The 13,721-nt window shown below is 37.2% G+C and overlaps 1 protein-coding gene across 1 annotated transcript in view; it reads left to right on the top strand.

The window, feature by feature from the left end:
* Positions 1-13,721, top strand: part of DHX15 (DEAH-box helicase 15) — a 54,334-nt gene that overhangs the window by 21,931 nt on the left and 18,682 nt on the right. Inside the window, exons 4-6 of the mRNA XM_055588153.1 lie at positions 5,324-5,483; positions 7,045-7,263; positions 12,865-13,032. Of these exons, the coding sequence (XP_055444128.1) occupies positions 5,324-5,483; positions 7,045-7,263; positions 12,865-13,032 (547 nt within the window). The remainder of the gene's footprint in view (positions 1-5,323; positions 5,484-7,044; positions 7,264-12,864; positions 13,033-13,721) is intronic.

Below are 13,721 nucleotides of genomic sequence, written 5' to 3'. Positions count from 1 at the left end.
TATATTTTAAATATATATATAAGTGAATCTCTTTACTATGCAGCAGAAATAAACATAACATTGTAAATCAGCTATGTGTCTGTCAGTCTCTCATTCGTGTCTGACTCTTTGCGATCCCATGGACTGTAGCCTGCAAGGCTCCTCTCTTTATGAGATTCTCCAGGCAAGAATACTGGAGTGGGAAAGTATTTCCTTCTTCAGGAGATCTTCCCGATCCAGGGATTGAACCTGGGTCTTCTGCAATGCAGGCAGATGCTTTTACCATCTCAGCTCCTTTAGTTCAGTTCAGTTCAGTCACTCAGTCATGTCTGACTCTTTGAGACCCTATGAACCGCAGCATGCCAGGCCTCCCTGTCCATCACCAACTCCTGGAGATTACCCAAACGCATGTCCATTGAGTCAGTGATGCCATCTAACCATCTCATCCGCTGTCGTCCCCGTCTCCTCCTGCCTTCAATCTTTCCCAACATCGGGGTCTTTTCAAATGAGTCAGCTCTGCGCATCAGGTGGCCAAAATATTGGAATTTCAGCTTCAACATCAGTCCTTCCAGTGAATACCCAGGACTGATCTCCTTTAGGATGGACTGGTTGGATCTCCTTGCAGTCCAAGGGACTCTCAAGAGTCTTCTCCAATACCACAGTTCAAAAGCATCCATTCTCCTGTGCTCGGCTTTCTTGATACTCCAACTCTCACATCCATACATGACTACTGGAAAAACCATAGCCTTGACAAGACAGACCTTTGTTGAGAAAGTAATGTCTCTGCTTTTTAATATGCTGTCTAGGTTGATTATAACTTTCCTTCCGAGGAGTAAGTGTCTTTTAATTTCATGGCTGCAATCACCATCTGCAGTGATTTTGGAGCCCAAAAAAATAAAGTCAGCCACTGTTTGCACTGTTTCCTCATCTATTTGCTATGAAGTGATGAGCTCTGAGGGAAGCCCTAAATTGACTATACCTCAATTTAAAAGATCATGAGTGGAAAAAATAATAATTTTAAAAATACCATTGCAGTTTCAGACAATGAAGTTTAAGTCATTGCAACTAGGCTCAAACACATCTTTATTAATAAATTTTTGCCCACGAGAAGTAAGTTTGTTTATTCCTGTAGTATAAAAAAAAAATCCATGCTTCAACTCTTGGAAGGCACTTTTTGCCTCCCTGCTGTGGGAGCATTTTCCCTGCAAAGAGTTGTTGAGATGCTTGAAGAAGTGCTGGTTGGTTGGTGAGAGGTTAGGTGAATATGGCAGATGAGGCAAGACTTCATAGACCAGTTCAGCTTTGAAGTGTTGGTTGTGCAATGTGCAGTCGAGCGTTGTGGCAAAGAATTTAGCCTTTTCTGTTGACTAATAGTTGCAGGCATTGCAGTTTTCAGTGCATCTCATTTTGAGTTGTCAAGCATACTTCTCAGACGTAATGGTATCTCAGGATTCCATGAAGGCTGTAATGGATCAGATGGGCAGAGACCAAACAGTGGCTGTGACCTTTTTTGGTACAAATTTGGCTTTGGGAAATTTCAGCGCTTTGAAGCTGCTTCTTGGTCTAACCACTGAGCTAGTCATTGGTGGTTGTAGTATAAAATCCACTTTTTGTTGCATGTCACAATACGATTGAGAAATGGTTCGCTGTTGTTGCATAGAATAAGAGAAGACAACACTTCAGAACAATTTTTTTGATTTGTGGTCAGCTCATGAGGTACCCATTTACTGAGCTTTTTCAGCAGACCGTTCCAGTTTGCTTCAAATGCTGAACGACCATCGAATGATCGTAGTTGAGTTCAGCAGCTTCTTGTGTAGTTATGAAGGATCAGCTTCAGTGATTACTCTCATTTGGTCGTTGTCAACTTCCGATGGCCGGCCACTGTGCTTCTCATCTTCAAGGCTTCGTCTCCTTTGCAAAACTACTTGAACCACTACTGCATTATACATTCTTTAGAGGTTCCTGAGTGAAACACATTGTTGATGTTGCAAGTTGTCTTTGCAGCTTTACAACCCATTTTGTACTTGAATAAAAAATTGCTCGAATTTGCTTTTTGTTTAACTTCATTTCTGTAGTCTTAAGTAAATAAAAAATAAACAGCAAGTAATAAGTCAGATGGTAAAGAATCTGCCTGCAATGCAGGAAACTCGGGTTGGATACCTGGGTCAGGAAGGTCCCCTGGAAAAGGGAATGGCTTCTTGCCTAGAGAAATCCATGGATGGGAGAGCCTGGTATGCAGTTGTTCATGGGGTCACAGAGTGTCACGACTGAGTGACTAACGCTTTTCCGCAGCTTAGCAAGCATCAAAATGTGAAAACGTGAAAGCAAACACAGGTTGCTATCTATGCAAATATTTTGATCAAGTAGATCCCAAATGAAGCCAGTTCTGTATTTCTAACAAGTTCCTAGATGATACTGATGACTTTTTAAGCTAGTATTTTCCCAAGACAGTTAGAGAAACATTGTGGATAATAGGATACCCAGTAAAATGTAGAGTTTGGCTGCCCTGGGAAATTTTGGTTACTAGTCCATTACTAAAACTTCAGAATTATGTAATTACAGCTTATTATTGTGACACCCTATTTTTATGGCTCACCCCTTAGTCTGGGTAAATATTTATTGCTACTGTGGAAGGTAGTAAAACTTGATCTAGGTAAAAGAAAATAGTTAGGGTCTTTATAGGGCTATCAGAACCTGGTTCTGCCTTTTTTGTCAGGTTACTTTGGTTTTTTGGGAAAGGGTTTCATATATCTAGCAAATCATCAGGTGATAGCTTTCTACGTTTTTTTTCTGGGCTTGTTGAAAATTTTTCTTCGTTGTGCACGAGAGCTTTCTCTCTAGTTGTGAGTGAGGGCTAAGCTACTCTTTGTTGCGGTGCTCTGGCTTCTCATTGCAGCTGCTTCTCGTTGTGGATTAAGGGCTCTAGGGTGTTCAGGCTTCAGTAGTTGCAGGTTTGTGGCTCTGGAGCACAGGCTCACTAGTTGTGCTTGGGTTTATTTGCCCCTGGGCATATTGGAATCTTCCCGGACCAGAAATCAAACTTGTGTTTCCTGCATTGGCAGGCGAATTCTCAATCTTTGGACCACCAGGGAAGTCGTGGGACTTTGAGGAGAGTATGTCAGTGTCTGAGGGGCCTGGGATTGGGAATCGGTATACTGATGCCTAGTCTTAGCAGGCTATTCCACTGATTTTAAAGCCCTGGAAAAGTTAACTGCTAATACTCCCTGGGAAAGCAGCAAATTTAACTATGTTAATTCTGATTCTAGAATCTGGATTCTAGAATCTGGAAGTCCGAGGATTTGGGTTTAGTTGACCATTTAACTTGGTAAAGGTGATAATGCATAATTGTTAATAAAGAACAAATAATGGTTCATTAATTATAACTGTAAGCTGCCATTTGTAATCGTTACCCTCTTCTCAGAAAAATAATGAAAGAATGAGTATTTGGGTCAGCTCGGCTTTTAGATGCCATCATCACATTGTGGTGGTCTGAAGCTTGTTGAGGAAAGATCAAAATAAAGGGGTATTGTTTTTTAAAGGGGTTTTCAAGTGAAAGTTTGATACTTAGTGACTTTTTAATCACAATTTAATATGTGACATTAGAATGCATTTTACAGTCTGTTGAGGGTATTACAGGTGGAAGTTAGGTGGTTATCAGTGATTGAATTTGATCTAGCTGTACATAGCGTCACTTCACATAAGTAATACATATTTCTGGAACTACATATGTTGAGTTCGTTAATTACAGTATTTTCAAAAATACTGCACTAAAATTCTGTGTTGAATTGAGTAGGCTTGGAAACTGAGCAACAGGGTATAAATTTGATAGTGTTTAAGCAGATATTGTTCAAAGAGTGACCAATCCATGTTTTTTGCCTTGCAAAGCAAAAGAGTATTGTTGAAACTAAGGAAATTATCCACAAGTAGATGAAACTGTGTTAATGTTTTGCTACTGAGATAATGTGCAAAAGGACTGCCGAGCTTGTGTCAGTAATATCTGCAGGCAGGAGAAATTACCAAGTGTCGTCATAGATCAAGATATTTCAAAACATGTAGAGACTAGAGTAGCTGATGCATGCACTGTGGTTAAGGCATTGAGTCATAGTTTAATTGGCTCTGTTTTTGCTTTCATGGTCTTAATATAAAATAATCTTGCAGGTAGTGCTGTGCCAGTGTCAAGAGTGTGATTGTTTCCTTTTTAAAATAGGACCAAAGAAGAAAGAAGCATAAAATATATCAAGTAAAGATGTATTTCTTTGCTAAAAGTCTGAATCTACAACTAAGTTTAGGCAGAATAAAGAGAAGGCTTCACTTGGGTTGTACACTGTCATTTTGTTGAACTTAGTGCTTCAACAGATGGTTTTGGCTAAAAATACAAAGTTGGTCCTTGAAAGATTAGATTAATTTGTGAAAAATAGAGCCAGAATAGTGAAGTCATAAATGATGACTTCAGATTTTTATACTTAATTATGTAAATAAAACCATGGATTTGTATTTAACTGAATGGCCAGTGACTTCAGCATTTGCAAGCAGACTTCATTTTGTCCAAGTGCCAAATGCAGGATGTTTTGTATTAGTGACAGTAGCAGCCAGAAGGGAACAGACAGGAGAGTCACTGACCCATACAAATTATTCCTCACACCACCCTTCATCTGAGTGCCTGGATTCTCTCAGACCATCCCTAAACCTAGTTTTCCTCTTTGGTTCATTGATAGAGATAATGCTGTATGCCTTGTCTTTTCCGTAATTCATCAGCATTTCCACAGCGTAGTGTTGCTCCTCATTCCATGAATGTATTCCTTTTTCTGATTCTTTACCATCATTTTTTTGAATTAGATGGGACTGAGGAAAAAAAGATGGTAGACTCATGCTGTCTCAGCCCTTTTTGAACCTATTAGCTTAAGTGGGAAGTTAGTGAAGTTTTAAGGAAGTAACAACAGTTTAGTGCTATAATGTGATAAAGCAATTTAAAATGGTTTCTTGGTTTTGTTTTTGCAAGTTGAATATTTTAAATTTTATTTTGCTTTTAAGAAATTTATTTAAGTGACCGTTTTCACTTTGGCATTTGTGTGAAATGTGTTTAATTCTGTCATCATCAGATTAACATTGTTTCTCAGTGCATTTTGGTATTGCAGTCTCATTTGACAGAATTTGATAATGTATAACTTGTTTGATACATTCAATAAAACGTTTTTATGGAAGCTTAATTTTGTAATTGATTATGAAATAATAACATTTGTTTTGAACAAGGGTTAATTTATATTTATCTGATGTCTTTGCATTTCATATTTATGTCTTAAACTTTAAACGCACTAAATAACCAACATGTTATTTGTCAATATAGGTATATGACTGATGGGATGCTACTTCGTGAAGCAATGAATGACCCTCTCTTGGAGCGTTATGGTGTAATAATTCTTGATGAGGCTCATGAAAGGACATTGGCTACAGATATTCTCATGGGTGTTCTGAAGGAGGTTGTTAGACAGAGATCAGATTTAAAGGTGAATTAGTTTGTTTGGTTCTTTAAAAATCCTATATGTGAATATATATATATATATTTAAAAGGGAGTACATGCTGATCACTACAACTATAAAAATAATCACCTATAAAAGCAAATACAGAGAGTACCAGCAGTGGTTTATACTTTGTTTTTAATTTTTCTTGCTGTGTCTTTGTTTTAGATTTTAAATATACTTCTTCTTAGTAATATGTTTATAATCATTTCATTATATAGTCCACCCAGTTTTTTGTTTCATTTTAAATGATTTTATGTCATGGTGTTTTTAAACCTTGTGCTCACCCTGCCTTTTATTAAGTACAGGGGACACCTTCTTTAAGGATCAAATCTCTGTTCTTGTCCTAACACAAACTCACTCATTCTAACTCATAGTGCTGGAGAGTGGAATAACTGTATCCAGAACATACTGCTCCTCAGAAATGCCTTCCCTTAACCTAGGGTCTTGGTTCTTCCCTCTCCCACCCCCGCCTGCCATCTGTTCTACCATTTAAACCCTGGCCAGTGTTACTGTATTGATAAGGGCTTAAAACTGACTGACTGTGTGGACATTTTTGTCTCCCAAATTTTCTGAAGTTCCCTTTTTGCATTGTATGTGTGCAGTTCATTGGAACTTAGTATTGAGTGTTATTGTATGTGTTACAGAGGTTTGTACACTGGGGAGAAAGATTCTGGGTCTTAAAAGAATTGATACTGAGTTTGACTTGACTATAAAAAAGTTAAATGTATACTTTTAAGAATATATTTGAATAACTATGAGTACTATTACTGGTTAAACATTATGAGCTGTTGAAATTTCGAGGGAGGAACTCAAAGTAGAAATTAAGAACTCTATAGTGGAATGTTTAATGGGAGAGCTTTCTATTTAATGGGTTTTGTCATGTGTAATTTAAATAAAGAGAGGGTGACCACACAGTCATGCAGCCGGCACCTGAACAACCTTTTGTTGCTGTGGCTTTTTTGGTAGTATAGAAAACCTCTGTTTGTTTTAGAAAATTTTCTGAAGAACTTATGCTTAGTAAAGATGATTTGGAAGAATGGAGAAATATTTGTACCACTGATTTAATTTATTTTATTTTTTGCTTTCTTTATTTTTCCCTGTGTGCGAGGTTGTCATTTTTTTTTTAATAGCATAGTAGCAATCATATTGCATATTGATGTCTTTTATCAGTTCCTTTTATGTAATTTTATAAACTTTGGTTGTTAAGGTGTTGCTTCATGAAAATATATGGTAGTTTATTTATGAAGAGTGAAAGTGTTAGTTGCTTAGTCATGTCTTGACTCTTTGTGACCCCATAGACTAGCCCGCCTTGCTCCTCTGTCCTTGGAATTCTCCAGGAAACAATACTGGAGTGGGTAGTCCTTCTTTTCTCCAGGGGATCTTACTGACCTAGGGACAGAACCACAATCTCCTGCATTGCAGGCTGATTCTTTACTCTCCGAGCCACTAGAGACACCGTAGTTGATATATATGGAGCAGTAAACATTACTCATCTCTTTACAATCTTTGAAGACAGCTTCAAATAATTTAATGTTTTCTTTTCAGGTTATAGTTATGAGTGCTACTCTGGATGCAGGAAAATTCCAGATTTACTTTGATAACTGTCCTCTCTTAACTATTCCTGGGCGTACACATCCTGTTGAGATCTTTTATACTCCCGAACCAGAGAGAGATTATCTTGAAGCGGCAATTCGAACCGTGATCCAAATTCATATGTGTGAAGAGGAGGAAGGAGATCTGCTACTTTTCTTAACTGGTCAAGAGGTATTGTCATTATTTGCTTCCTTATTTATATTATTTCTATTAGACAACAACTTTAAACTTAAGAACCCAACATATATTAACCATGTATTTCTCATCCCAGTGTCTATAAAGTTTTTCTTCAGCATGATTGTATTTATATATGAAGTATATAACTCCCTTTATCTATGTACTCTAGGAATATACCCTTTTATGCCGTTAGCCTTTGTGTTCTAGTTGATATCCTGAGAATATTAAATGCTTTTAGAATTTCAAGATTTAGCAGTTTTAATCTCAACTTTGGAGAGACCTGAGTGGCAAGTGGTTTTGTGCTAATTTGCCATTCTGCTGAGGCATGAATGAAATCTGGTTACTCTAGGCAGTAATTTAGTTTGTAAGGGAATTTGGGTAACTCAGGTGCCCATCTACCATCAAAACAAGTGTTTGTGTTTTGTTTTTGTCTTCTTGCATGTGTCTATTGAGAACTGGAAGGAATGGCTGAAATTCTTTAGACTTCACATTGTTTTTAAGATAGGAATTTTATTCTCACATGCAGCATTTTCTAAACTCATTTCTATCAGGATGTTTACAGGTGTGCTATGAAATTCTTGATGGCTTAAGTAAGCTCAGTGAGTTATCGGGATGAAATAAACTCTTTTAGAGGTTTTCTGAAAGTTTGTCATTTGTTGTAATAGGCTTTGTGAATTTTCTACAGTGTCCTTCTCAAACTAATATATATGCCAGTCATTTGGAAATCTTGCAGATTTTTATTTGCTAGGTCAGGTGTAGGGTCTGATCTAAGAGTCTGTTCTGAGTAAGTGTCTAGAACAGTGCTACTCCATTAGAACTTCCTTTACATCTGGAAATGTTTTTATATCTATACTGTTCAATATAGTTGCTGTTCAGTTGTTCAGTAATGTCTGATTCTTTGCAACCCATTGGAATGCAGCACACCAGTCTTCTCTGTCCTTTACTATCTCTCTGAGTTTGCTCAAACTCATGTCCATTGGGTCAAGGATGCCATCCAACCATCTCATCCTCTGTTGCCCCCTTCTCCTGCTCTCAGTCTTTTGCAAGCATTAGGGTCTTTTCCAATGACTTAGCTCCTCTTCACATCAGGAGGCCAAAGTTGGAGCTTCAGCATCAGCCCTTCCAGTGAAAATTGAGGATTGATTTCCTTTAGGATTGACTTGTTTGATCTCCTTGCAGTCCAAGGGACTCTTTAAGAGTCTTCTCCAACACCACAGTTCAAAAGTATCAATTCTTTGGCGCTCAGCTTTCTTTATACTCCAACTCTCACATCCATACATGACTAGTGGAAAAACGATAGCTTTGACTAGATGGACCTTTGTCAGCAAAGTAATGTCTCTGCTTTTTAGTATGCTGCCTAGGTTTGTCAAAGCTTTTCTTCCAAGGAGCAAGCATTTTTTAATTTCATGGCTGCAGTCACCATCTGCAGTGATTTTGGAGTCCCCCAAAATAAAGTCTGTCACTGTTTTCATTGTTTCCCCATCTATTTGCCATGAAGTGATGAAACCAGATGCCACACTATTAGTTTTTGTAGCTGCAACAATATAATGGACTTGAGTATTTGCATTGCAGCTAGTGAGAGGAGGAACTAAAATTTAATTTTATAGAAGTTTAATTAATTTAGTTACATGTGCTTGACCCTCTTGTTTTAGTTTTTGTGTGGTCTGATAGTTAAGAACTGTTTTTACATATTTTAAGGGTTTACATGAAAACAAAGAATGTGCTTCAGAGGTGGTATATGGATGCAAAGCCTAAAAAATTTTGGCCCTTTATAGTAAGAAATCTGATCCCTGCTCTGGAACATTTTTTTCTCAGGTGTGGTCAGTGGATTGCCTGCCTTGGGTAGGGGAATTTGTTAAAGCAAGTTCTTGGCCCTGTTTCAGGCTTGCTGAAACAGATGAAATTTGCAGATGAAATACTGTAAGAATCTGCATCCTTGCTGCTGCTGCTGCTAAGTCGCTTCAGTCGTGTCCAACTGTGTGTGACCCCATAGACGGCAGCCCACCAGGCTCCCCCGTCCCTGGGGTTCTCCAGACAAGAACACTGGAGTAGGTTGCCATTTCCTTTCCCAATGCGTGAAAGTGAAAAGTGAAAGTGAAACTGCTCAGTCATGTGCGACTCTTAGCAACCCCATGGACTGGATCCTACCAGGGTCCTCCATCCATGAGGTTTTCCAGGCAAGAGTACTGGAGTGGGGTGCCATTGCCTTCTCCTCTGCATCCTTAACAAGCTCTAAAGGCCATTTTTCTGTTCTCTTAGGTTAAAAGTCACTGTTCCAGGTGAATGTTTTAGTTATTTTAATGCCCGTGGTACATTAGTGACAGCACCCTAAATAATATAGTGGGAAATTGCCCTAGTTCTTTCACATAATCAAAATCAGTGGTGCGCTATGTGACCGCCTAACCTCCAGGAGAATATGAACTGTAACTAGTGTTCAAATTCTGCAGGGATGCTTGATATATAATATTTAATTAAATATGGTTGCATTAAGAACTATAATTGTTTAGTAATTTTTTTATCCTTGAATTTTTTTTTCCAGTACTATTTCTGTTTTTTCCAGCACTATTTATGTTGTGAAGTGAAGTCGCTCAGGCGTGTCCGACTCTTTGCGACCCCTTAGACTGTAGCCTACCAGGCTCCTCTGTCCATGGGATTTTCCAGGCAATAGTACTAGAGTGGATTGCCATTTCCTTCTCCAGGGGATCATCCCGACCCAGGGATTGAACCCAGGTCTCCCGCATTGTAGACAGAGGCTTAACCGTCTGAGCCACCAGGGAAGTCCTTATTTATGTTGTAGGCTGATTAATTCTTTGCTGTGGGAACCCCATGCGTAGTAGGGTTCTTATTGTGTCTCTGGCCTTTACCCACTAGATGTAGATACACTCCCCCAGTTTGCAAACATTCCCAGTAAAGAATCATACTTGTTCTTTTGGGAAATACAGTGTGTTGCAAATTAACTTTTACAGATAAACCTATTAGTCTGTGTATGCATTTTGAATGGAAGAATTTTTTTATATTTTGCAGTGTTGAGGCATTTGTGTTCATTTTGTTCTTTGGTGTCTGGTCCCTAGTTTCTCATTTTCTCTAGAGTGAGTAGCATGTTTTTTTTAAACGGCTGTTCAAAATAATCATCATGTTTAGATAGTCAAGCACATTAGAATTCTATAAGAAATATCAGATGGCCTTCTGTTGGGGACCTGAAATGCTTTTCTGTGAGTTGAATTTCTGTGGCTGATACTTTGGCAGCTCTCCCACAGCTGGGGAAAGGAAAGGAATAAGCTCCAATTATCTCATGTATCCTGTTGAATTTTTAAGTTTCTTTTATACGACTAGCTAGTCTTGAGGAATTTGAAGACCTTTGAGGAGAAAGTAGCAATACTACTATTTTCCTCATGTCTGTGAGCCTGTTATTTTTATTTGGTCAGTTAAGTGATAGATTCTGGGAGTTCTGTACCCCATCTCCATAAATTTGAATAGTACCCATAAAATTTAGCTATCTCAAAACTTAAAAATGACAACCATATTACCATTTTGACCATGTAAACAATAGTGTTTCTATAGTCCCTTGAGTTAATTTGGGAGGGGAAAGACCAGTTTTAATTAGTGAAGGTTTGGAAAATGTGAATGTTGATTTTTTCGTTGTTGTTAATCTGTTAAACCAGGTGTTCCTAGTAGAACTCCCTAGAGGAGCTGTGCTACCAAGTTTGGTAACAATGATTGTAATTGAAATATGAATTGTTTTAAATAAATACTTGAAGATGTTGAACTCTTCATTCTTTAAGCAATACATTCTTTCATCTTTAATTTCATTGAGTGAAATTAGTCTTTTCAACATGTAGGAGTTTAGATTCTTTAGTAGGGTCTAAATTAATTTGCTAATATATATATTGATGCTTTTGGAGCTGAAAGTCTTGCTCAATTCAGAAACTCTTGAACTTTTGTCTCATTTCATGACTAAGCAGAAGATTGCATTGTGCTGATGAATGTCAATGAGCTTTCTGGTCTTTCGAACTGTCAATGTTGATTCTGAAAGTTCAGTTAAATTTAGGGAAAATTTTGTTGCCAAGTTTAAAAAAATAATGTTTAGAACTTTGTCTACATAAAAACAAACAGTGTGGGATTTTTTTTTCCTCACTCTTTAGAGTTGTCATTATATCACATGCAGTAGTGATTTTGTTTCAGCTCCATACATGCTTAGCAGATAGTTTCAAATAAATTTGGAATAATCTTGTTAAAATTTCTAGAGTCTGCAAATGCACAATTCGGGGCTTTTAATTTTCTATATAAAATCTGGTATTTGGTGACTTCTGAATTAACAGAATTGAAAAATATTCTGAATTTGGCATCAGTTTTCCTATACGAGATAATATATATATGTTTTTAAGAACTATATATATATATAGTTTGGGGTTTATATTGTGTTTGTGGTTTTTTTTTAAGATCTAATTTTGTTTTTGTATACCAGCAGGGGGCATTCTAATCTAGATACAGCATTTGAAAGCAATTTTTTGGTAAAAATATTTTTCTTTTTTTTTTTTTTCAATGAATAGCAAACTTTCATTTCTTTTGGAAACTGTATACCTCAAAGGAAATTGGTATATAATATCTTTAGTAATTTTCTTTGTCAGTTTTTAAGACCTTATTAATACTCCAGGAAGCTGATATGTTTTAAATTGGTTTAAAATTTGTTTTTGTTCTTACATATATTCTTTTAACACGGAAACAAAGTTTCATTTTAGTTAAGAAATCATTTTAAGGAAAATTATTCTAGCTTGATTATAATATACAATAAGTTTAACTTGGTAAATTTTTAAAAATTGTTCTGTCTTTTGAATAAAAGATAATTTGTCAATAAGGGTAACTTCTGATTGATACTGGCCATACTGCCAAATCATTTAGCGTACTTCTGAGTTTAACTGAATTAAAGCTTCTGTAAAATTTTAAATATAGCTCCTTTCCCATGTTAAAGTCCCTTTCCCATCCCCTAGAGCCTTCACCTACCTCTCTGTCTCTCACACCCTCCCAGTATTCATTGTGTCCTCTCTTGAAACCTGGAATTAAATGCAAATGTGTTGGAATTGTTTTGTGTATTAGGGAAATTTTTGAAGAGGCTTTAAGATATTTGGGTTAACCTAGTTCTTAAATATCTATGTTGATACTGTAGAGGTGTGTGTTCTCATTAGGCACAATGAAGCAAATCTTCCATATAATTGCATTAGTGATACGTGACATTAAAGCCTAATTGGCTTATTTAAAATATCTTGCACATCAATTTCCTATAGATTGTGAAAATTGAAAAGGTTATGAGTGCAGTTAAATATTCCTGGGTGAGAAATTTCAATTTTAGTACAATTTGTTGAGAATTAATTAGGACATTGACTCTTAAGAAAAAAGGGTGTGGAATGTCAGTAAGGCAATTGTGTGTTTATGTGACTAGAGAAATCAAAGTTTCTTGGATTATTTCTGAAATCCCAGTGAAATCTGAATTAATTGTGATGACTAAAATAAGATGCATAGAACTAGGATTATGGTAAATCCTTAAAATGTTTCAGTATGTATTCATTCTGTTTGCACACTTAAACTTTTATTTTGTAGGAAATCGATGAAGCCTGTAAGAGAATAAAGCGTGAGGTTGATGATTTGGGCCCTGAAGTTGGTGACATCAAAATCATTCCATTATACTCCACACTCCCACCTCAGCAGCAACAGCGCATCTTTGAGCCTCCACCTCCAAAAAAACAGAATGGAGCAATTGGAAGAAAGGTAACATTGAAATGTTCTCTATAAACATTGCATTGATACTGAAAGATTTGTCTGTGAGATATCAAATTGTATTGAATTATAATTCAAGGAATAAGTTACAGGTGATTGTGGTCTGAATTGTATGCTACATAGTTATCTGTATTTCCAAAGTAAATAGAAGGAAATGTATTTGTGTAGAGTTCTGCATATCTTTTGACAGGTACTGCTACCATGTCCCTGGGAAATTCTTCCTTAGCAAATGGAAGGTTGCTTAGGGTGAGGAAGGTGGCCAAATGTCTTTCTCCTGATTAAATCACTTGGCACAAAGTACTTTTTCCTTCAGTTCCTTGGCTTCTCCCTAGAATTTTTGCTCAGTTGTTCAGTAGTGTCCTGCTCTTTGCAACCCAATGGACTGCAGCATGCCAGGCTTCCCTGTCCATCACTAACTGCCAAAGCTTGCTCAGACTCATGTCCATCGAGTTGGCGATAGCATCCAAGCATCTCATCCTCTGTCATCCCCTTCTCCTCCTGCCTTTAATCATTCCCAGCATCAGGGTCTTTTCCAGTGAGTCAGTTCTTTGCACCAGGTGGCCAAAGTATTGGAGTTTTACTTTAAGCATCAGTCCTTCTCCTTTAGGATTGACTGGTTGGATCTCCTTGCAGTCCAAGGGACTCTGAAGAGTCTTCTTCACCACCACAGTTCAAAAGCA

This window comes from Bubalus kerabau, chromosome 7, assembly GCF_029407905.1.
Source record: "Bubalus kerabau isolate K-KA32 ecotype Philippines breed swamp buffalo chromosome 7, PCC_UOA_SB_1v2, whole genome shotgun sequence".
Taxonomy (NCBI): Eukaryota; Metazoa; Chordata; class Mammalia; order Artiodactyla; family Bovidae; genus Bubalus; species Bubalus kerabau.
Note: the sequence above shows the minus strand (reverse complement) of the source record. Positions and strands in the feature narration are given on the sequence as shown.